The 25,985-nt window shown below is 36.3% G+C and overlaps 1 protein-coding gene across 3 annotated transcripts in view; it reads left to right on the top strand.

The window, feature by feature from the left end:
* Window positions 1-25,985, top strand: part of LOC6037726 (probable WRKY transcription factor protein 1) — a 115,053-nt gene that overhangs the window by 19,183 nt on the left and 69,885 nt on the right. For all 3 annotated transcript variants that reach the window (XM_038257929.1, XM_038257928.1, XM_038257927.1), the window contains exon 2: window positions 582-1,485. In XM_038257929.1, the coding sequence (XP_038113857.1) occupies window positions 1,296-1,485 (190 nt within the window). In that variant the 5' untranslated portion in view covers window positions 582-1,295. The remainder of the gene's footprint in view (window positions 1-581; window positions 1,486-25,985) is intronic.

The raw sequence follows: 25,985 nt of genomic DNA, 5'->3' as shown, positions 1-25,985 counted from the left end.
CATAAAAGTGTTCCGAATTTGTGGGTGTTCCGAATATGTGGGATGACTGTACTAAAAATCATTAAAATAAAAATCATACATGATAAACAAACAAAAAAAATATTTAAAAATTAAAAAGAATACAAATTTTATCAAGAAATGTTGAGATTTCCCTACGCCAAATCTACCCCGCATTTGCTGAAATCGCAAAAGGGCCATGTATTGCTTACTTTGATTGAAATTGAAAACCCGAAAAAATCTTTGCTGAAACATCCTCCCACTCGGGACACGTGTAAACACACCGTGGTTGATGACGCCCGCAAGTTCTGATCCGTGCAGTGTCGGTCGTCCTCTTCGAAGCTGGCCCACAACTCGGAACCACACAACCTGTTGGGTGAACTGTTGGACGCGCCTAGCACTGACATGACTGACGCCGACGACACGTCGCGCCCCGCAACATCCGACGACGACAAGCTCTGGGCCGTGTGGCTTATATGTGTTTATATACGAAGTTGATACGTGATGATATCATTCTCATCGCGCGGCCGGGAACTTTGGTGTGTCTCTTACTCTCACTCTCTTTCTCCCTTTCTGGTTTTCAGTGAATCACCAATCGTGAGTGAGTGAGACCGCAGCGGTGGTTTTTCGATCGATTTGCGCGCCTACCTGTTTGGTACTCCTCCGAGCCTCCTCTCTACCGCGCGGTGCAACGCGCTATGGAATGCTTCGACGTTGATGATGATGTTGAGGACCTGTAGCCCGCGCGAGCTTGAGCCTGGCCCGTGAGTTCTGAAGTTGCCGCCGTCGCGCGTTCGTCATCGACCGGCTTTGCTCCTCGCTGAACTACAGCGGAGAGGAGCTTTTGATTAAGGTGCGAGGTCATCCGTGCGCGTTTACCCATTCGTTACAGTGAATTACACCTTATAGAGTGCCGCGGGTTCTAGGAGATGACGAAGAAGTGTTCCTTGTCCCGGGGTAGAAACAACCACGCAACTAGTTTCTAGTGTGATTGTGATGTTGACGGCGACCTGCTGAAGAGAAGCGTGATCGATTTTGAGTGATAAAAATTACATCCAAAAGAGCCTTGTGCCATTTTTGTGCCAGTTATACAGAAGAAAGTAGTCCAAGAAGTGTTTCAGTGAAGGTGCCATATCGGGGGAAATTGGTCGACAGAACCAAATTCAGTGATAAAAGAGCAGTCTGTGAAGTTTAACGAGAATCGACTCAATCTGCATGTAAAGCGAATCGACGAGTGACGTGAAGAATTAATGATCAATTGCTAATCGGTGGTGCTTTAAAACGGTGGCTACTAAATAATGGAATACCAGACGATGACAATGGATAACGACGGAGCCGATATGGCCAGGAACGTCGTCGTCCACGACGACGAAGAGTACGAAGCATTGATGCCGAAGCAGCGATCGCCGGCGAGGTGCCCTGCCGAGGAAGTCGTCGGAGACCTGGACGACGACGAAGACGTCGGAGACTTCAAAGAGCGCTATGAATGTAAGTAATAATAATGGCTAATTCGTTTTTAATTGGTTCACCGCCGGCCCGTCTACCGATATGGAGAAGTCTGTAATGAGATGTTGATGAAAACTATCAACAGGCAAGCCCTGCTCAGCTCAACTCAGCTCAGCTGGGAGGTTTCAGAACGTATACGAACGTATATTCGCCGCGGGTTGTGCACGTTTCTTATCTGGGTTGGCTAGCTACCCCTTTGATAAACCCGCGAAAGCGCACGCATACAAACTCACATCAACCGAGATGAATAAAGTTGTTCGTGTTGACGGCGGCTAGCTATAGCTACCTTATCGGTGCCCGACAATCTTGGACAATTTTTGGACAGTTTTGTGTGCGAGCGATATAACGAAATGAAAATAAACCTGGACAAGCGAGCGATAAGAGGCAACACTGGTTCTAAGGGAGTACGGTTTGAAACGCTTGGAACGTTGCGTTGAATAACTGGGGGAGCACTGTAACGGCTGAAAATGCGGGATTTCAAGTATAAACATAAATGTGTAACTAATTATTACTATGATTTCTTCTTCAATAATTCTTTTTTAGATTATTCTGAAGTGGTTGTGAAACTTGTCATGCAAGTTGTCACAACTTATTGGAGAACTCATGTGTACTGCAAATAGTGCCATTCCAATTTTAAATCAATTGGGTCCCAAAATTACGCTTAAATTGCTTATTTAATTATTTTCTAAGATAAAGTTTTTTTTTAGGCAAAACGATAGGGGAAAATCTCGTTTGTTTGGCAGGTTTAGAACTCGCTCCTAACTCCATCCAATTTGCTGATTTTCACTATTGAAACAATTTATTTTGCAGAACTTTTGATAGAAACTTGCTTACTCACTTCTTATTGAGCTATTTATCACTCGATTTCATTTGAAAGCTGTAATTGAATTTCAAAGCTGATATGGCAAAATTAGAGGCATGCTAAGATCAGATGCTGTTCCCCTACTTGGAACGACCACAAAAAAGCTTGAAATGGATTTTTAACTCAATTTAAAAAAAAAAATAGCTTCGTGGAACTTGAAGTACGAACTAAGTTAATTGTTTATTGTTTGTTGTTGTGTGCATGAAATGCACACATGTTTAGGAGCTGTAAATAGACTATCTGTTTCAATCCATGTTGTGAGATTTCGATTGAAAATTTTAAAAATTACCCCTGATTTAAAATAAAAGTAATGTGATCTAAATTAAGAAAAACGAGTTCTCAATCAATTTGAACGCAATTTTGAAAATAAAAGTTATGATTTTTTAAGCTATGTTTGCTTAATCTGCATAAATAATGCTGTAGTTTCATGTTGGTTTAACTTCAAGGAAAGGTTTTTTAATTACAGTGAAACCTCTTTTTACGCGGTGGCGTTACGCTTTTGGTTTTGTAGATTGTTCTTAAACCATACACTATTTTTGCATGCTTCAAAAATATTTTGTAGATCTGAACAAAACCTACAAACTGCTTTGAAAAGATTGCAAAAACGTTTTTTCGTTCCAGAGAAATCGTTGAAATAAAAAGCGTAACGCCACCGCGTAAAAAGTGGTTTCTCTGTACAATGAAACCTATGTTTACACGGAGGCGTTACGCTTTTTATTTCGTTGATTTCCCTTAAACCGTAGAATATTTTTGCAAGCTTCAAAAAGCGTTTTGTAGATCTGAAAAAAACCTACAAAATGCTTTTAAAAGATTGCAAAAATGTTGCGTCTCATCAGAGAAATCGACAAATTAGTAAAACGTAACGCATTGCGTAAAATTAGGTTTCTCTGTAACATGAATTAATTATTTTTAATACTGGTGAAAAAGTTTTATTTTTTAGATTGATTTTTTCCACCGAAATGAAGAAGATTTAAAAAAATCGAAGACGATTTTGCCGTTTGGTGGAACAAACAAAACCTTGTTGGTTAAAAACTTTTGGTTTCCCAGTATTTATTTTTTAAAGAAAAAATAAAAAGATAATTGTAGAAGTCCTTCGCTATCAGAAAAGAACCTCCTTCACTATCAGAAAAGAACTAAATGCAACAAAAAAATATAAAGAAAACGTTAAAAAGAAGTGCCGTAAAACGGGGTGATTTTGATAGCCGGGTGACTTTGATAGGTTTGAGATTTTTGCGAAAAATGAAGAGTACAACTTAAATACGTTCGGAATGGTATTGAATCATACTGACCGTGGAAGAGAAGTGTTAAAAGTACCTCAAGAAAAAAAATTCATAAAATTTTGAAAAGTTTAAAAAGTTAGTTAACTATAATTAAGAAAATGTTGATGAAAAACATCATTTAAATCTTCTCAAAGTGTCAGGTTTTTCTCAACGAACATAATTTTGAATCGGAAAACGGAATGCATTTTCGGATTCTTTGGACAATTTTCCACTAAGAGAAGGTTGAATAAGTTTGTAAATAATAAATATTATGTGTTTTTGAAACATACATAAATAAAAATCTCTTGTTTCATAGTCATTTTCAGTTGAAGAAATTTCATATAAAATGTGAAAACCTTTGATTTTTGCTTCTAACTCAGTTTTAAATGCAATATTAATCGATAATTTTATAACAAAACAAGTTTTAACGAATTTCAGGCAAAATTCAGACTTTTAAACAATTTTACCTAAAATTAATATGTATTTTGTTAAAAAGCTTATAAACTAAGTTCACTAAATATAAACATTGATTTTTTCCTAGAAAACTAAATTAGCAACCTTAGCAATGTTACATTTGACGTAAAAATAAAGTTTGAACACCTTAAATCTGATTTTAACAGGAAAAACCCCGGTCATCCCGGAATTCAAAATAAGAATTTTCAACGTAACTATTTTTTAAAACACTATTGAAAAAAACTTTTTTTCAAAAACGGTATATGGACCACGTCTGGGCTACCTCAGTACATGTTTTAAAAATAATAATCTCAAGACAAGCCTTACCAGTTGTAAAATATTCCAAAAATAAATTAAAATCCGATCAAAGAACAAAGAACAAAGGGTTCTGCTAAACTTGGGAAGAACGAAAACAAATCGAATATTTATATTTTATTTTAGACTTATAGAGTAAAAAAAACAAGTTGGTTTCAGTACCACGACTTGAAGGTTTATAGAGCATATTTTTTTTCAAGATAATTGTTTTGTTCTAGATGAAAAACACCCAACCCAACGCCCAATGAATTTGCTGTTCAAGTTTATTATTTATTATATGTTTTCCCTCGGAAGAAAGAACACAATATGCATTATTAGGTTCGTTGATACATAGTTCACTGCTAGGGAGGTTCTTTAAAAAAATGAAAAAAGCTAGCTTCTAACAGCAAACCAAGTAAAATACCTAACAATTATTCCAAATCTGCTCTACATTTTTTGTTAGCTTGACCTTCTTCGAAATCCGAATTTTTCGCCTTCAAACTATATGATCCCTCCTAATATGGCACATATTTGATATCTATCGTGTGCCATGGTGTGTCTCAAATCTGCCATGAATTGCACCCAGGAGTAATTTAAATTTATGGATCACTATAGGACACCGGTTGCCGCCGGGAGTCGATGACTTGCGCGAATAATCCAGATCCGTGTGGCGGCCAGAATTATACCCCGCGAAACTCGTCACGCCTTGAACTTATAGATGATCCACTTTGTAGACCTGGCCTGGCTGTCAGCCTCGTTCGACAGCGACTTTATGGCCATTGTTTGTAAATTCTGTCCTACACGTTTAACTCGCAGTTGTTCTAGACGACGCGGTTTCATGACCTTTTATGAATTATGGGCGCTCCATATAATGCCAATCTCTGACGCTCTGCAACAGTACACATTATTATCTTACGGATCGTTGTCATCCCATATCTGTCTTTGGAGTGAAAAAATGCTCAACTCAACAGAAATTGACCTGGCCCGGAGGTTGCATTCAGGCAGGTATGTCAAGGTTGACATAGAACTAGCTTAAATCGTGCTGGAGATCCGTAACTAGCCGGGTTCAAGTCGAGCAACAAGCGTAAATACAATAAACTTTGTGTGGCGGCGCTTGGTCGGTGCCACATGTCACCATGTCGTGGTGAGAACTGCTTGTTTGTACACTTTCAGTACAAAGCAAATACCTCTAGCTGCTATCGTTTCTCGTGCAGATACCATAAACGGAGTACGGAAACAGGTTGACGGAGTGACGATTGTGATGTGATAAAGTGAAGTCCTTACGAAGCCTTATGGAAAAAGACATCTCTTTGAGATGTCGTACAAACTTATTTAGCACATTCAAGTATCTAAACAATGTTAAAACTGTTGGAACTGACTTCGGACTGATCTGATAGTTTTATTTATACTACTGTTTTCAAATTTTAACCTCTCAAAAAATCTTTTTCTCATTTTAAAACTTGTGTCTATTCCAGTCCATATCTGCCTAATTTTAAATCGACTATTCTTGGGAACTATTGTTCTAATTTTCAATGTCATAAAATAAAACCTAAACCCTAAGACTTTTTTTGGGGTTTCAAAATTAATGACTTAGTCAATATAAAAAGATCAAAATAAAAAGATGAAACAATAAGTTTTAATGAATCAAAATATTGTATTTTCGGAAAATACTATGGCCGAAATGCAAGCAAATCCTATACAAGTTTTACTATCATCGATAAACATCAAATCAAATCTATATTATATGTTTAACATAAAATTCCACAATAAATACTCAAAGCAAGGATGGAATAATTGCATTTTTTCGATTGCGCACTTTTTTTACCCGCGAAAGAGAGAGAAGGTGAAACACGTAAAAGAAAATCGCTCCCAAATTTTTCGAAGAAAATCAATCAGTCGAAGATTTTTTGTGAATCTCATTGTTAGCATCACTTAAATTCCTTTATTTAGTTTTGTTTAGAAATATTGTCCATCTCCGACAAATTACAGGTCATTTTTGACGTGTGGCGTTACACCTGCAAGTGTAGTAGTGGAATACTTCAGATGATGATTTTTTGAGTTTCTTTTTACCTATCTTTCGTGCGCGTGAGGGGAGTTATTTTTTTCTCTTGATGAGCGTCAAATGATTTTCTTTTGATGAAGATTCATCCATCGCTGCTCAAATAAAGATGCGGGTAGCAAACGATCCGAAATTTATATGAATTTTCACAACATATGAGTTTTTTTCAATTTGAAATTTTCAATAATAAAGTATTTTGTAAAAACGCATTTCACATTAAAATATCTAATACAGTGCCTGTCATGGATTTGAAACCCAAAAGCGAATGTTATTCGGTAAATAATATTCATAGTTTATTTTCCTGTCAATATAATTAAGCGGGAGAGTATTCAAACTGACCTGAGCTGTTTTGACTATCTGCCAAACAAAATATTTGCCAACTCCAAAACGCCCATCGCTGGACATTCTCGCATAAATGTGAAATAAATATGAAAAGATCAAGTTCTCCAGAACGTCCTCCTCCCAACAAACAAGTCCATTCGAGTGGAGAAGAAATCTTGTCCAGCGAGGAACCACCAAACTGGTGTGACAGGATTTGTTTTCGCTGTGTGTTCTTTTCAAAACTCAAAGATTTCATTAATGGGTCGCCGCACCTTTTTGCAAACATAAAATAATATTGAAGTGTTCCACTTGGGAAGGCATCGACCGCTTCTTGCCGCGGTATGTTTAGTGCCATTCAAATTTCTTCGCGAAAAAACCGCTGGTCAACACTGATTTACTTTAGCATGTTTGGCGTATTCTTCCCGGTCCACGGCGTAATGGACAGCTGAATTGACTTTATTCATGAAGAGTTCTTGGAATCTTTAACGACACTTGGCGTGGGATGATGTCATAACCAGCTAGCTACCCAATTGATAGTTGCAGATGATGATGACCGTATGGTGTCGTGTCTTAAATTGACAAATAAAAACAACGCGGTTTGCAACAATATTGGGTTGTTTATTGACACGAAGACTTTGAGCTGTATCAAAAACAAACGGAGTTCATTTGCATGTAGCCTTCGGAAGGTATTTGCACTGTAAGTTTGCGTGCAGTTTGTGTTCACTGTAAATTTCCGAGATGGCAGTTAGAACAAGTCGCCCATTCTTGTTCGTTCGCACTAGGGTAGGCGTCCCTATTTTGGAACTAGTGTACACTTTAAAATTTAATCGAATCAAAAGATCGTTCGAAAATAGGCACGTCAATGCATCGCAGTAGGTCAAAATTGCATCCATTGGAGCGAAAATATATCCTTAAACTTTAAGCAGTGACTTAAACTACTATCGGTAGAAATGTTTTATATTCAAGAACAAATACCTATATTTCAATAGTTACTTAGTAGTTCAAAAAAAGAGTAACCAACCATTAACCACAGACAATTAATTTATTTTATACCCCACTTCGAAGCAATAATCACTCCTCCCTTTTAAAGGCAAGTCATGTTCCCGTTTGGAGAGACAAAGTCGCGATCGAGAATTGAGTGTAATTTGTTGCATCAGACCTCTCTGCCTCTGACTCCATCGTCACCAGAAAGTAAATGAGTACTTAATGCGCTGAGCGTCGATTTGATCATCGATCTGTAGACTTGTCCGAGGTGACAAGGTTAGCAACCTTCCGGAATACAAATAGCGTCATTTGGGGGCCCTTAGAAAGCTACCTACTTATTACGTGGAGTGCCTTTGTCGAATGGTGTTTTTTTAGAATAAACGAAAAGCAAGTTGTGTACATGACATGCAGACAATACTGAGTTTCGGAAAAGAAATTACAAGCTTTTCTTTAATTTTACAAATACAGAGTGGATTCGCTAATTTGAATGGAGCTGCATTCGAATGAGCGAATCCAAATTCGCTAATTGGAACGACTGACGGCTATCAAAAGCTTGAAACCACGTGTTCGGAAATTATCAAACAATGGTGTTGAAACGTCAACATTAGTTTGACAACTGGTTTTGACGCTTGAGTTCTTTTTAATACGAATACGTTCGAATTAGCGAGCATTCGAATTAGCGGACATTCGAATTAACGAATCTGCTCTGTATAGGTCAATCAAATTGTTACAACTGAAAACTACAAGCCGACACTATCGTTTTGTATGATGTTTTGAGGGATGTTATTGATGAGGGATGTAAACGAAACGTGGTGAATTTAAAATTGCCAACCATTCAAATTGACCGTTAAAATTTCGATTGATGGATTTCAACAGAGATGTTCTTCTGTTTGTCTAAGGTCTCTCACTCGATTTTTTCCGTATCCAACTGAACCATTCGGAACATCACTTTTATTTTCTTCCAATTTCTCAAAGTGAACCGCCTTCACCGACGCTCCAAAGGCACCCACGTACCTACCACACTAATGTGAGCTTGTGAGTAGCCCACATCTGGTCGTGTTTGCCGAGTCGTTGTGCCATATGAACACATGGAAGTAGGTACTATACGGTCGACGGGACGACCCACGCAAGCTTTTACCTTTTGTAGATGAATGACGCGAGATCCCACCACGACGGGCCTGAGGTTGAGTCTATAATCAAATTCCGATTCGATCATGTGAGGTGATAAACTCGCTTGAATCAATGCCATGAATTTCTAAGTTGTGTCGGATGACGCGTTTTGTATGCTAAAGACCTAATCCACAGGCGACGGAAATGGTCAATACTTCGTCATTATCAGTAATTCGGAGTCTACTTAGCTGTCCACAGTAAAGTTTCAATCATTGAAGTCGAAAAGTTTCCTCAAATAGTACATAACACCTCATTGATGAGGGGCTTCGCACGGCTTCGCACCTCAGATGTTCGACCTTCAGGTCATCGTGCAAAGCCGCACTGCCTCGTGTAGGTTCGATGAAGGGAGTGCCCTCTGCTGGGGGAGATGTAATTGCTAATTCTAATTAGCGCCACATGTTTGCTATCAACCGTTTGGAATCACGTTTGTTGTAGGTAGAACGTATAGGAGTGTCGTATATCGCACCGACAAGGCGGCTGCGGAAAGATGGAATCACTTGTCAAACGTTGACGGCAAAGTACTGAATAAATTCGTTTCTAGTTTTCCAATTAGTGTTAGAAGGGTGATACAGACGATTGCATTGATTCCCGTTGCAATTGACGAGACGTGAATGAGGATTTCCAGTTCATACAAAAAACTGATACTGTCTGAAACACCACCTAACATCTGGGACTAAGATAAGTTACATTGAGTAACATAAGTCTGAAACAGAATATACTTTTTTATAACTTCGCAGCCAGCTTAGTCAAGCCATGTTGCTTGAAATCGAAATAATATTTTGCCATATCGGACACCATCTTGGATTTCAGTCTCTCAGGTCACTAGTTAAATGTCGAATTAAAAACTGACAAACCATCGAAGTTTCGCAGTACAAATCAAATTCCGATGCGGAATTTACCCGCGAAATTCCGTAGGCGCACAAACATCTCGAGCTATTAAGCCGCCACACACACGCGGTTTCGTACGGCTCGTAAAGATAGTGGGTGTCACTTATTCTGCGCCCTACAATCAACTTCAAGTTGGGTAAAACCTCCAGGGAGGGCGAAAATAAGCTAGAAAATGGCAAATGGCAATTGGTTACCTGGCCAAGGCAGCTGCAACTGTACAGAACAGGCACCACATACATACGCTTTGCGTTGCACAATACATTTTGCGAAGGTGTTAATTGAAGTTGTTTAGAGTTGGGTTTTCTGAGGGATTTAGTGGAGTCATAGAGTCTGGACAGATATTTTCTTTAGCTATAGAGTTAATTTTTTCCAAATTTATTTGACTCACAATCAAGAGAATCGACCTGTTTTACAAATTTAGCATTTTTCGTGATTTAAACAGTGTTTTTTGCAGAACGCAAACATTAAGCAAAACAATGTAAACAATGTAAAGTCGAAGTGCAAACAAACAGTCTGTCCTGCTTACGTCACACAGTAAAAAATAAAGTAAATTTGGAAGGTGTAATATTTGAAGGTTGAATATTACCTCTTTAATTTTGTAATTTTACCTCAATTTAGACTGAAAAAGTGTTATTACACAATAAAGTGGTAAAATTACATATTTTCAGAGGTAAAATTACACATGTCTTCTGACATAAAAGATGTACCCCTTCCCAGATGTGCATGTGTACTGTGCAGTGTATGTTTACCTTAGAAACGAGCAGGACAAACTCTTTGTTTACACTTCGGCTTTGGCCCATTTACAATGTTCTGCTTGACATATTCTTTGTCTCTATCTTTTCTCTTTTAATCCACTTACTGAAGACTCCTTAATCCTAAATAACTCTCAATCAATGTTATGATAAATTATACAGTAAAAATAATCATGGTAATATTGCATCTGGGAAAGGGTACATCTTTAATGTCAGAAAAAAATGTGTAATTTTACCACTTTTCTGGTGTAACGTCTCTTTTTCAGTCTAAATTGAAGTAAAATTACATCATAAAAGAAGTAATATTCAACCTTCCAAAATTACACCTTCCAATTTTACACTATTTTTTACTGTGTAGAGTCGAATGAGATGTATGAGGAATTTTAAACTTTGTATTTTTATTAATACTAAAATAACCGAATAAATCAGCTGACCGCTAGTTTGCTCAGCAACATTCTTTGAATCGAATGAGTTGTCGCATTCGCACAGCTGGTCCAATTTCGTTAAAAGCACTTTTAATTAACATCCTTTTTTGGACTGTCCTCCATGACCAAACGGCGAGCATTAGCTGACCTGATGCCCGTAGATAGTTGAGTGTTTATAGTTTATGTGGCAGCAGCCTCGCACCGTTTAAATATTACCACAGATAATTCACCCATTCACAGAAAAAGGTCGGCGACTTCGCGGGCCGCGTGGTATGATGAATTAGGAGAAATCTAGTTTGGGCTAGGCGCTATTTGGAGGTCTCCCGTTGGGGCCGTCAAAGAAAAGTGAAAATGTAAACAAACATAACCTTCATTCGCATGGGTTGCTGTTTATCCAAATATTTTTTTATCAACAAAATTTCAAAGGAATCTTAAAAAAATGCTACGCTAATGTTCGTATAGTTTAATTATCAAACGTTCAAATACATCGATGGCATCAACGATGATCCAACAGCTGTCAAAATACCCCATCTAATCAATACTAGATGCATATCAATCAAACTTTAGGTTATGTCCCAGGTTAAGCGATTGACTGAGAAGGGACATCCAAATCCGGTCCAGATCAGTCGGGGGTCGGTGCCGTTTCAGAAAACACATTTTTTAATTACCACTGGTCACGCCGCGGCCAACCGCGAATGATTGAGCCGTTTGATGAACCGATTAATTTGAATTTAAACGTGTGCCTTGTGGACGACCTATTATGGAATTCGAATTGATTCCGAAAGAGGGCGCCTGTCGGGATTAACCAATTCTTGATTTATTGCTGACGAATTGAATATCGTTGCTGGAAAGGGAGCCGCTTAGGGTTGACTGAACGGGAGGTTTAATTAATGTAGAGTTCAATAAATTACGAGGAGACATGATAACGAGTGATTATTTTTTCAGAAGCAAATAGAATTTATTCAAACTTAGATCTATTTTTTTAAATTATAGACATTTGACCACCTTTGTGGCATTCATGTCTTGGAAAAAATGGTTTAAATTTTGTTGTATAAACTGGTTTCTTTCAGGAAGTTTATCATCGAGATCTCCTTTCTTTTCTCATTTGCAAGAATGTTTGGAAGTGTTCCACTGATGCTGTTGTTTTTTCGGCTCGAAACCTCTGCAGTCTTGAAGAATATGTTGGACTGTAAACAAGACGTCACAATAGCGACAAACTGGCCTTAGATCTATATTTCCTTAGTTTTAACTTAGTTGAAACATTATTGAAATGTATTATTCCTAAATTGATTAAAAACCAATCAATTCTTGCCTTCCTCACCTTACTGAGGAAAGGCTATAAAATCACTCGAAAAATGAACTTCTCAATAGAGTTATCTACGTGCGCATGTATTGCGTGTACGTACACGAAGGATTTTTAGGTTAAAATTTGTACCCGCCAGCAAAAACAGATGGTGAGCTAGTGTGCGTGAGATCGGGCTTAGATAACTCTATTAGACCTCCTTGACCCACCTTCATGTATACCTATTAAGGTGTATTCACATTATACCGCATCCGCAGCCGCAGCCGCATCCGCACAAAATTTGACAGTACGGACGCACAGTGCGGACGCGATTTCTCCAATGCATTTCATATGCAACCATTCACACTGTTCCGCATCCGTATCCGCAGTACGGATCCGTACTGCGGATACGGATGCGGAACAGTGTGAATGGTTGCATATGAAATGCATTGGAGAAATCGCGTCCGCACTGTGCGTCCGTACTGTCAAATTTTGTGCGGGTGCGGCTGCGGCTGCGGATGCGGTATGATGTGAATACACCTTTAGAGTGTAACATAAATGACTTTTTGGCGGGCATTCAAGGATTTGTTCAGGTGGGCATACTAAGCCCAAATCCAAAATATGAGCTTGATTGGACGTAACAGGAGCTGGCGCTTTGCATTTGATTTTTTCAAAATTGTCACTTTTTGAGGTATTTTGGTCATTGAAGCGCATCTTTTGGTATATATAACATTGGAATTTGGAGCACACTGGAGCTCGGTACAGATCTTCAAAGTTTGGCATTTTTTTTTCTAAAAATTGACTCTAGAAAAATCAAATGGCGTCTAGGGCGTCGCGAGGCGCGTATTGTGAGACTCGACTTTCCGAAATCCTCGAAAAAAATTCGCATAGGATAAGCGATTCGAAAAAAATACAGTCATCACACATATTTCGAAGCATCGATTATCCAAAGTCCTCCAAAACATGATAATTAAAATAACAAATAATCGAATAAAATGACCCCAATTAGGTTGAATTCGAGGAGTTGAATGCCTCTTAAATTTCCAAAAGAAAAAAGTCCAGACTCAATTATCCGCTCAAGGCTTAATTATCCAATGTTTCTATTATCCAAAATTTGATTATCCTTATTCTTAATACTGGAACGCCCCATGCACGTCAAACTTACATGGACGCCCAAGCCTCCCTAAAAAGTTGAAATGGTAACTTCAACTCGCTGGTTCTCGGACATAACTTAACCAATCGGGACGATTGTTTTTTTTCTAGTGATTTGTAAGAATGTCTAGCCTAGAACTTTGCAGAACTCGATTTGATCAAATCTGTAATTTTTGCGATCAAAAATATCTTTCCAACTTTTTTTTAAAATACTGCCTCCACGGAAAAAAATTGAACGATATTTATTTGTGATTGCAAAAATTACAGATTTGATCAAATTGAGTTCTGCAGAGTTCTAGGATCATTACAAATCACTGGAAAAAAGAATCGTCCCGATTGGTTAAGTTATACCCGAACACCAGCGAGTTGAAGTTACCGTTCCAACTTTTTTGAGCCTTGGGAGTTGGAATGTTAATCGTTGAGTTCAAATATCCAAGATGGCGGGTAATATGGCTTTCTCTGAAACCTTAATCGAACTTTGGATAATCGAAACTTTGCATAGTCGAGTCTGGGCTGTAATATTTTGGTAATTTAAATGGTAAAGAGCCCCTCAAATTTTATAAATTAGGTGCCGCTTTGTTCGGTTATTTTATTATTCGAGAATCGAGTTTTGGATAATTGATTCTTCGGATAATTGAGGCTTGCATTATTTTTTTCAAAATTTGTAAAAAAAACTCATACAGATTTTCCGGATAATAACTCAACTATCTTTAGAATGATTAAATAATCTAAGAGACCATATTGGAAGTATGTTTGAGTACAGTCATCCCTCATATTCGGAACACTTTACAGATCGGCCAATGTTCAACAAATCATATAAAATCGATAATTGAACATAATGTTTTGCTTTTACCTTGATGTGTAAGCTTTTCTTGCGATCTTTCGATTGATGTATAGACCGACTGTACATTTTTACGTTTTATATCAAGTTTTTAAAGAAAAACATTGACCTTTGAAATCCACAAACTCGGAACACTTTTTTCTTATGAAGTAAACAAACTTTTTTTTTCTCCAGGAGTACATATTTTTTACAAAATAACGACTTTGCACTCTGAAACCATTAAAACTCATGCTTAGTAATGTTTTATAAATGGTCTGATAACTTTTTTTGTGAAAATATCAGTTAAATTCAGGTGTTCCACAATTGTGGGAGACACAATAACATCCCACAGTCATGGAACAGACAATTTGGAGGCAGTGTTTTGCTGCTCTGGATAAAATAGTCTTGAAATGCAGTTTTTGTTTAAAAAGTATTACTTTTACTAGTGAAATAGCAAGAGAATGTCCAAATAAAGACCCTAAAAATAGCAGAGTCGGCAGAAAAGTTGCATTTTGCATTCTATTGACAAATTACCACAAAAGTGTTCCGAATTTGTGGGTGTTCCGAATGTGTGGGATGACTGTACCAATTATCTGAACAAAGTAAGCTATAAGTAATTCAAACTATCTGAAATTTGTTTTGGTTATCCGGAAATTGTTTCGAATATCCGAAGAAAGTTTGGATTATATTTTTGTTATTCGATAGATTTCTTAATTATCCAGGAATTATCCGGAAACGGTCTAATTATCCGGTGCATGTTTCGATTGTCGTAAAACATCAATCAAGTTTTTATGAATTGTTGCAAAACTCACCTAGAGCAATTATACGAATAATGTTTTACTATTTTGATGATGACTTACATATTCAACGAATTTTTGGATAATTCGGGGGATATATCGGTTATCTAGAGAATAAGATTTCCAGCTCTAGGAATTCTAAATCAGTGTTTTGCTAACAATCGCTCGATGCAAAACTCGACCCACAGTAGAACCGATGATCCGGAGGAAGTTTCCGAACTTTGGCGTGTTTCACACGTGCTAGTTACGCGAAAAAAGTGCCATCATCATAAGTTTATGTTTACACGTGAGATGAGCCAGCAAAAAAGGCGGAGTCGTCAATCATCATGCATTTCTCATCACAACCGGAAGCCGCGTGATAGATGGGCAACGTGTTGGGAGCCAAAACCTTTTTCACTTCTTTTCACTCTCCACTTCCTCACTTGGAATACTCCAAGAGTGTAACGGACTAGGTCGTGAGAACTGCGATGTGTCAATACCAACGCGTACCGGAAGTCGACCCGCAAGAAAGCTCGGAGGTGCCAACTTTGGCCAATTCGCCTCCGAAATGGCCATAATTTGGTAGTTATAGTCGTTAATTTGCCGTACAATGGGAAGCTTCCGGGCGGTTAGTGCGGGGTGTCTAACGCCAAATGGCCATTTGTTTTGTAACCCTAACCTTAACCTTTCGGGAGGCTTCAAACAAGGGGGTGCGTTTTAACGAAGATAAATTATGGCGGCGCGCAACAAAATAGTCAACTAAAATGCCGGGAAACAACTTTGTCTCCACCTTTTATCGCCGCCAAGATACGCCAAGAGGCGTGTATCGCAAAGGTGGGCAGCAGCAGCGGATAAATGTCTCCTGAGTCTAATGAGTTTGAACAGCTCGTCGCGTTCGGCTGAGGCGGAAATGCTGTCACGGCAAAACTAAGCCGGTGGCTAATCTTATAATTAAATTATCAAACAATTCGTCGAACCAAAAAGACAAGAAGCTCGAGCACCAAGTGACACACGTCATACCATTAAAACAGTGCCACCTAGCGGAGAAGTGCGAAAATTCGCAGCACGCAAAAAAATGAGGCGAAACTTGCCGAATGTAGGCTAAATGCTGCGAATTAGTGCTTTTGACTAGTGTGGGTGATCAGCGCTGAGTTGGACAAACAACAACAACAGGCAATCGTTTATGTAGTTGTGCGTGAGTTTGTGTGTTTGTTCAGTGTGAATGCGGCGAAAGGGGCTTGTGTGTTTGTTTCTTCGGAGACAATTAACGGAAAGCTGAAACCGGGCTTTACCTTATTGGGTCGCATCGGGGCGTAGGATCAATTATTATTATTTCTGCTCACCAGGCGCTTCGGAACTGAACTGAACTGGCTCTGACATCGACGGGGCTTAACTATAAGACACCAATAGGGGTGAACTATAGCTAAAAGGAAGAGTGATTCTCAGCAAATACAGCACATACGAGCGGCAGATTGTATGGCAAAGTACGTTTGTTTTACAAAACCGGTAATACCCGAACGGAAATGATACATCATCAGCCCACGCGAATAAAAAGTGAGATTTGCTGCTTTTAAACGTAAGATTGAAGGAAAGTTAACCACTAGTTGGTAGTTCTATTTATTGGTGCGGTTGGTGCGGCAATTAAAATTGATTTTAAAGTTTTTTAAAATCCTTCTAAGCAACATTGCAAATTCAAATTTGTATGTATTCTACGAAATGGCAATAAACTCAGTTAAACAAACATTTGTTTTCAATGGAACATTTATATAAGGGTTATTCTCCGCCAACTCACATAGCAGTTGCCCGATTTAAAGGCGTACTCAAAATTCCGAAAAAACGTATTTTTTCATAAAATAGTTAAAAATCGTTTATTTAGAACAACATTTTATTAAAAACCATGTATATGTATCAGAATTTTAGTTTTTGTCTGCTCTACAACTTTGTAGAACATTGTTACACTCTAAAAAACCTTTTCGAATATCGTTATAAATGTGTTTTTTTTGCGAAAATCGACGAAAATTCTCATTTTTTGACCACCCTTAGCCCTAATGGCCAAACTGAAAAAATACGGTTCGAATTATTTTTGCCAAAGCGTTTTGCTTAAATTGGGTACTAAAGCCCTATGTCAATTTTTATGTACAACGGTAAAAAACACGATTAAAAACCATTTCTGATCACTTTTTTTCATTTTAATGCAAACATTTTTTTTGACAAGACAACATTTTTTCGATGGATCAACTATGGTCCCCTTGGAACGAGCTGTCAAGTAGGAGCTTTTCTGTCAAGAAGGACCGCGAGGTTAATTTTTCAAGATTGATTTAAAAATCCATTCTAAACTCTTTGTGGTCGTACAAAGGGTCATTGTACTCAGAAAAATAAGCTTCATCGCTGTAAACAATAATATCAGCAATCTAAGCTTCATTTTAGGACCCAATTGAGGATGTTCGGCACTATCGGTTTCAAAATCAAACTTTATGTTCAAAAAGGGACAAGCATTGTTTTGTTTATGAAAAATGAGTTTTTCTAAGCCAAAAACGATATATTTTTAATGTCAAAAAGAAATTTTTTGTGAAACAAGCTTACATTTCGATTTTACAAGAACTCTCAAATTTGTCATATTGAAGAGTTTAAAAACAAAGTTTTATATGTATAAATTCTCCGCCAACTCACACAGCAGTTGCCCCGACCCCTCTTCGATTTGCGTGAAACTTTGTCCTAAGGGGTAACTTTTGTCCCTGATCACGAATCCGAGGTCCGTTTTTTGATATCTCGTGACGGAGGGGCGGTACGACCTCTTCCATTTTTGCACATGCGAAAAAGAGGTGTTTTTCAATAATTTGCAGCCTGAAACGGTGATGAGATAGAAATTTGGTCAAAGGGACTTTTATGTAAAATTAGACGCCCGATTTGATGGCGTAATCAGAATTCCGAAAAACGTATTTTTCATCGAAAAACACTAAAAAGTTTTAAATTCTCCATTTTCGTTACTCGACTGTAAAATTTTGGAACATGTCATTTTATGGGAAATTTAATGTACTTTTCGAATACATTGTCCCAGAAGGGTCATTTTTCATTTAGAACAAAATTTTTCATTTAAAATTTCGTGTTTTTTTGCAGGGTTATTTTTAGAGTGTAACAATGTTCTACAAAGTTAGAGCAGACAATTACAAAAATTTTGATATATATACATAAGGGGTTTGCTTATAAACATCACAAGTTATCACGATTTTACGAAAAAAGTTTTAAAAAGTTGGTCGTCATCGATCATGGCCGTTCATGGTCACCCGCGACAGACACGGACGACGAAACAAAGAGAAACGCAAAAGTAACTTTTTCAAAACTTTTTTCGTAAAATCGCGATAACTTGTGATGTTTATAAGCAAACCCCTAATGTCTATATATCAAATTTTTGTAATTGTCTGCTCTACAACTTTGTAGAACATTGTTACACTCTAAAAATAACCCTGCAAAGTTAGAAAAACACGAAATTTTAAATGAAAAATTTTGTTCTAAATGAAAAAATGACCCTTCTGGGACAATGTAGATTCGAAAAGTACATTAAATTTCCCATAAAATGACATGTTCCAAAAATTTTTACAGTCGAGTAACGGAAAATGGGAGAATTTTTAAAACTTTTTTATTGTTTTTTTCGATGAAAAACACGTTTTTTCGGAATTCTGAGTACGTCATCAAATCGGGCGTCTAATTTTACATAAAAGTCCCTTTGATGCCAAATTTCTATCTCATCACCGTTTCAGGCTGCAAATTATTGAAAAACACCTCTTTTTTCGCATGTTCAAAAATGGAAGGGGTCGTACCGCCCCTCCGTCACGAGATATCAAAAAACGGACCTCGGATTCGTGATCAGGGACAAAAGTTACCCCTTAGGACAAAGTTTCACGCAAATCGAAGAGGGGTCGGGGCAACTTTTCCCGATTTCGTGTGAGTTGGTAGAGAATTACCCACATGTCAAATAATGCGAGTAAAATGATTTGCAAAAATGTAAAAAAATGATTATCTTAATATTTCCTTTTCGGCTTCATTTTGAAAAAAATCACCCGTAAAAAACCCGTAAACAAATGATGTCGGTGACGAGATTCAATCCCAAAACCTTTGACAAATCGAATCCTTTCAGCTATGTATCTGTGATCTTTTTACTCACGTCCCTTCACAGTGGATGTAGAGTTCAATATTGGAATGTTACAAAAATGTCTTTGCGAAATGTTGATACAATGTTTAGCAAAAAAAAAAACACTCTGATAATTTTCAAAGGAATGCCTTCCAATATCATGTTTACATAAATTGTCTTTCAATAAATCTTCTTAAAAATGTCATAAACGTAAGTAACCCACCGCCCGCTGCTAGCCCAGATTGGTGTAGGGATCAGCGAAAGGTTAATGGGAGTCCATAAAGCCGTCACATCCGTACGATAATCTCCCAGCAGATCGCCCAGTGCGATCAATTCGATACAGATATCGACCAATTTTACGATAATGGTCAGGTGCAGAAACATAAATAAACCATTCACCACAGCGGGACGGAGTCCATCGAGCCTCGCACCAGATCACCAGCCCCGGCAACAACAGCGCCTTCAGCAACCGGATTCCACGGCACGGCACGAGTGGACAAATCCTGAAATGGAAAAGAGAAAGACCTTGAAGTTGTGCTGTCAGTGGCATAGAGAGGAATTACCGCCGCCGATCACAATAAAACGCCAAAGCATATCGAGCCACCAGATCTTACGGGACCTTGAAGCCTATTAGCGCACACAAGTTGAACTCGTGCCTCCGCGTTGATGATCCACAGAACGCTGTCAACCCCGGGTTCGTCGTCGTTGGCGGTAAACCTTAATCATGTATGCGAGACCCAAGCTCATGACTTCCAATTGAATTGCAAATCTGGAAATAATTGCGTTTAATCGCTTCAAGTGCAACTCCTTGCGGTAACCTTTTTCGAAGGTAACAACTACCCGTGAACTAGGCAAACATTATCTCATACAGATCAAACGAGACTTGCTCTTTTTTTGCGAGCGATGATTTCTCGTAATTTGTGTTTAGGCCGCACAAACAACAATCAGCATCGATGATCTCTTTAACAAAAAAAAAAACATCACTAATCAACCGATCCATTTCAATTGAGCCTCCGCAGTGTGAATGACACTGCAAACTTGGGATCTATTAGGTATGCAAATTGGCGGTTGTTACTGCTGGCGCGAACCGTTTATGGGGGACCCACCGCCAAATTTGGGGCCACCCGAAGGTATTTCAATGACAGCCGAATCGGTTCGTCAAGTGCTGGTGCTGGTCTCGAAATTGTCATCTCAACGCGATGGCATCTTAACGAGCAAGTTAAGATCTAATGAGATGATTTCAAACATTTTTATTCGCGAAATGCCGGTGGTACAATTAAAGTTTGTTAGTTTGCAAAAAATATTTAAAAGATTAACATTACATTTTAATTTCTTCTTAGGGCAAGCAATTACAATCACTGAAGATACTTGAGTATATTCAGAAGGAGAAGCCGACAAGTTTTACCAAACAAAGCGGCAACCGAGAACAAAACGGTCTGAAATTTGACTGAGAGGATAATGGTTATTGCGAGAGCATAATGCTCTCAAATTACAGAGAACGCGCACCACAAAAAAAAAACGTCACGTCATTAGTGGATGATGCCTGGTTGTTTAAGTTCACTCGTTTTCAGTTTATTTTGCAAGAAATTCACCCAATGTGAGTAGGTATGTGTACGATTTATGGAAAAAAGAGAACCCGACAATGTCGTGTAAAACAAATTTTCCTTCAACCTAATTTAAAACTCCTCAATAAGATCATTTTGTCACACGGGAAGTACGCCCTGTTTGAAGTACCGGAAACCGAAAAGAGTAAAAATACTAAATCACACTTTACTCTTAACAACACTTCTACAAGGGGAGCTCCCAAAGTCTCAAAGTACATTTCATGAAAAATGAGATTTGTGTTTCCAAGTGTTTTCCACGACCACGATCAATGGGAACAACAACTCACCGAAATTCGTTTTGAGCAATTTTGAACAGTGAGCGAAGGGTGTCGCTAATTACTCGCTTGAGAGTTTTGGGTCGCACACAAACACTCCGTTCACAAACAGTGGGGCAAAGTGTGGTCTTTTCACGTGCTGTAGGGTTGATCAATTGACTAATTCTTAGATTCTTCAGTTTCACAGTTTTTTCATTCTTTAGTTCTTCTAATCTTCATTTATTTGATTTTTTTTTAAATAATGTCTTTTAGTCTTTCAACAATGTAATTGATTAATTGTTTAATTCTTTAATTTTTCGATTCTTCAAATCTTCCACCACGATTGATTTAAAGAATTCTCGAACTCTTCAATTCTATTATTTATAGTTCTTGAGTCCATTAATTCTCCTTATTCTTCTATTCGTCTATTCTTCTATTCTTCTATTCTTCTATTCTTCTATTCTTTTATTCTTCTATTCTTCTATTCTTCTATTCTTCTATTCTTCTATTCTTCTATTCTTCTATTCTTCTATTCTTCTATTCTTCTATTCTTCTATTCTTCTATTCTTCTATTTTTCTATTCTTCTATTCTTCTATTCTTCTATTCTTCTATTCTTCTATTCTTCTATTCTTCTATTCTTCTATTCTTCTATTCTTCTATTCTTCTATTCTTCTATTCTTCTATTCTTCTATTCTTCTATTCTTCTATTCTTCTATTCTTCTATTCTTCTATTCTTCTATTCTTCTATTCTTCTATTCTTCTATTCTTCTATTCTTCTATTCTTCTATTCTTCTACTCTTCTATTCTTCTATTCTTCTATTCTTCTATTCTTCTATTCTTCTATTCTTCTATTCTTCTATTCTTCTATTCTTCTATTCTTCTATTCTTCTATTCTTCTATTCTTCTATTCTTCTATTCTTCTATTCTTCTATTCTTCTATTCTTCTATTCTTCTATTCTTCTATTCTTCTATTCTTCTATTCTTCTATTCTTCTATTCTTCTATTCTTCTATTCTTCTATTCTTCTATTCTTCTATTCTTCTATTCTTCTATTCTTCTATTCTTCTATTCTTCTATTCTTCTATTCTTCTATTCTTCTATTCTTCTATTCTTCTATTCTTCTATTCTTCTATTCTTCTATTCTTCTATTCTTCTATTCTTCTATTCTTCTATTCTTCTATTCTTCTATTCTTCTATTCTTCTATTCTTCTATTCTTCTATTCTTCTATTCTTCTATTCTTCTATTCTTCTATTCTTTCTTCTATTCTTCTATTCTTCTATTCTTCTATTCTTCTATTCTTCTATTCTTCTATTCTTCTATTCATCTATTCTTCTATTCATCTATTCTTCTATTCTTCTATTCTTCTATTCTTCTATTCTTCTATTCTTCTATTCTTCTATTCTTCTATTCTTCTATTCTTCTATTCTTCTATTCTTCTATTCTTCTATTCTTCTATTCTTCTATTCTTCTATTCTTCTATTCTTCTATTCTTCTATTCTTCTATTCTTCTATTCTTCTATTCTTCTATTCTACTATTCTTCTATTCTACTATTCTTCTATTCTTCTATTCTTCTATTCTTCTATTCTTCTATTCTTCTATTCTTCTATTCTTCTATTCTTCTATTCTTCTATTCTTCTATTCTTCTATTCTTCTATTTTTCTATTCTTCTATTCTTCTATTCTTCTATTTTTCTATTCTTCTATTCTTCTATTCTTCTATTCTTCTATTCTTCTATTCTTCTATTCTTCTATTCTTCTATTCTTCTATTCTTCTATTCTTCTATTCTTCTATTCTTCTATTCTTCTATTCTTCTATTCTTCTATTCTTCTATTCTTCTATTCTTCTATTCTTCTATTCTTCTATTCTTCTATTCTTCTATTCTTCTATTCTTCTATTCTTCTATTCTTCTATTCTTCTATTCTTCTATTCTTCTATTCTTCTATTCTTCTATTCTTCTATTCTTCTATTCTTCTATTCTTCTATTCTTCTATTCTTCTATTCTTCTATTCTTCTATTCTTCTATTCTTCTATTCTTCTATTCTTCTATTCTTCTATTCTTCTATTCTTCTATTCTTCTATTCTTCTATTCTTCTATTCTTCTATTCTTCTATTCTTCTATTCTTCTATTCTTCTATTCTTCTATTCTTCTATTCTTCTATTATTCTATTCTTCTATTCTTCTATTCTTCTATTCTTCTATTCTTCTACTTCTATTCTTCTATTCTTCTATTCTTCTATTCTTCTATTCTTCTATTCTTCTATTCTTCTATTCTTCTATTCTTCTATTCTTCTATTCTTCTATTCTTCTATTCTTCTATTCTTCTATTCTTCTATTCTTCTATTCTTCTATTCTTCTATTCTTCTATTCTTCTATTCTTCTATTCTTCTATTCTTCTATTCTTCTATTCTTCTATTCTTCTATTCTTCTATTCTTCTATTCTTCTATTCTTCTATTCTACTATTCTTCTATTCTACTATTCTTCTATTCTTCTATTCTTCTATTCTTCTATTCTTCTATTCTTCTATTCTTCTATTCTTCTGTTTTTCTATTCTTCTATTCTTCTATTCTTCTATTCTTCTATTCTTCTATTCTTCTATTCTTCTATTCTTCTATTCTTCTATTCTTCTATTCTTCTATTCTTCTATTCTTCTATTCTTCTATTCTTCTATTCTTCTATTCTTCTATTCTTCTATTCTACTATTCTTCTATTCTACTATTCTTCTATTCTTCTATTCTTCTATTCTTCTATTCTTCTATTCTTCTATTCATCTGTTTTTCTATTCTTCTATTCTTCTATTCTTCTATTCTTCTATTCTTCTATTCTTCTATTCTTCTATTCTTCTATTCTTCTATTCTTCTATTCTTCTATTCTTCTATTCTACTATTCTTCTATTCTACTATTCTTCTATTCTTCTATTCTTCTATTCTTCTATTCTTCTATTCTTCTATTCTTCTATTCTTCTATTCTTCTATTCTTCTATTCTTCTATTCTTCTATTCTTCTATTCTTCTATTCTTCTATTCTTCTATTCTTCTATTCTATTCTTCTATTCTTCTATTCTTCTATTCTACTATTCTTCTATTCTACTATTCTTCTATTCTTCTATTCTTCTATTCTTCTATTCTTCTATTCTTCTATTCTTCTATTCTTCTGTTTTTCTATTCTTCTATTCTTCTATTCTTCTATTCTTCTATTCTTCTATTCTTCTATTCTTCTATTCTTCTATTCTTCTATTCTTCTATTCTTCTATTCTTCTATTCTTCTATTCTTCTATTCTTCTATTCTTCTTCTATTCTTCTATTCTTCTATTCTTCTATTCTTCTATTCTTCTATTCTTCTATTCTTCTGTTTTTCTATTCTTCTATTCTTCTATTCTTCTATTCTTCTATTCTTCTATTCTTCTATTCTTCTATTCTTCTATTCTTCTATTCTTCTATTCTTCTATTCTTCTATTCTTCTATTCTTCTATTCTTCTATTCTTCTATTCTTCTATTCTTCTATTCTTCTATTCTTCTATTCTTCTATTCTTCTATTCTTCTATTCTTCTATTCTTCTATTCTTCTATTCTTCTATTCTTCTATTCTTCTATTCTTCTATTCTTCTATTCTTCTATTCTTCTATTCTTCTATTCTTCTATTCTTCTATTCTTCTATTCTTCTATTCTTCTATTCTTCTATTCTTCTATTCTACTATTCTTCTATTCTACTATTCTTCTATTCTTCTATTCTTCTATTCTTCTATTCTTCTATTCTTCTGTTTTTCTATTCTTCTATTCTTCTATTCTTCTATTCTTCTATTCTTCTATTCTTCTATTCTTCTATTCTTCTATTCTTCTATTCTTCTATTCTTCTATTCTTCTATTCTTCTATTCTTCTATTCTTCTATTCTTCTATTCTTCTATTCTTCTATTCTTTTATTCTTCTTATCTTTAATATACCAATACTTCAGTCCTTCAATTTTGCACATCTTTAGTATAGGATTTCTCTTCTATTATTATTTCTTACGTGTTATGCCTGATTGTTTTAGCTAACTCTTATTTTTTATGACATCCCCATTTCAAACTGGCAACATACGGGAAGGAGCATTCAATTTCATCAAAAGCGGTATATTTTTAGAAGACACTTCGCGTTCGGTTGATGCGGGAAATAAAAGATCACTCAAAGGAGCAGCAGAATGCATCATCTTCAGCTCTGATTTCGTTCGAGGGTTACTTCTGGGCGCTCTCGAACGTGGTCTAATTGGATACGTCGCGACTCACGCTGGGACCTTTTCCTTTAGTCGGTTAGATTTTAGAGCTGGTTAGATGCTGTGGTGGGTGTGTGTGCGCTTGCTCTCATTTCGAGTGCAGCCCGGAAAGTGTCAAGTTTTGTTTACGTTTGTTTTTGTTCGTTTGCAACCGCACCGGCGAGGAGATTTCCCGTTCTGTGGATCTGTCGTGTGAGCCAAGTCTTGTAATGCTCGCGAGAAGCGGGACAATTTCCATCCATGCTTACGTGAGCGAGATCTCTCCAGATCAGTACACGGTCTACCGTTCACGTTTCATATGCGGTATAGACAACTTTCGATAATTTCCCTTTCACAGAAGTTGCGTTACAGACGGACAGAACGAGCCGACCGACCGACTGCAACGACAGGGGTACAGAAATAGAAACCTGTGGTCTAGGTGCATTTCAGGGTGGCAACTTGATTTTAATTCAAATTACATATTTGATAACGTTAAAATTATCCATAAATTTTGCAATTTTAATTAAAATATGAAACCTTCAAAAATAACTTTAAATCTCTGAATAGTTCCAACTGTCAAAATGCTTATGCGCCCATTTCAAATATTGCTCCAGAATTTTTCGGTTTACATTTTTCAATCAAGCAGACTGGGATGTTTGCCTGTCTCAATTTTTTAATGCTTAGTGGGAAAATGATTAACTTTTTGACACAATTATGGAAATGCTGAGCTTTTTGTTATCTTGGGTAATTTATAATAGACCAATCCAGAAAG

This window comes from Culex quinquefasciatus, chromosome 2 (genome assembly GCF_015732765.1).
Source record: "Culex quinquefasciatus strain JHB chromosome 2, VPISU_Cqui_1.0_pri_paternal, whole genome shotgun sequence".
Classification (NCBI taxonomy): domain Eukaryota; kingdom Metazoa; phylum Arthropoda; class Insecta; order Diptera; family Culicidae; genus Culex; species Culex quinquefasciatus.
This window is presented reverse-complemented; position numbering and strand designations above follow the sequence as displayed.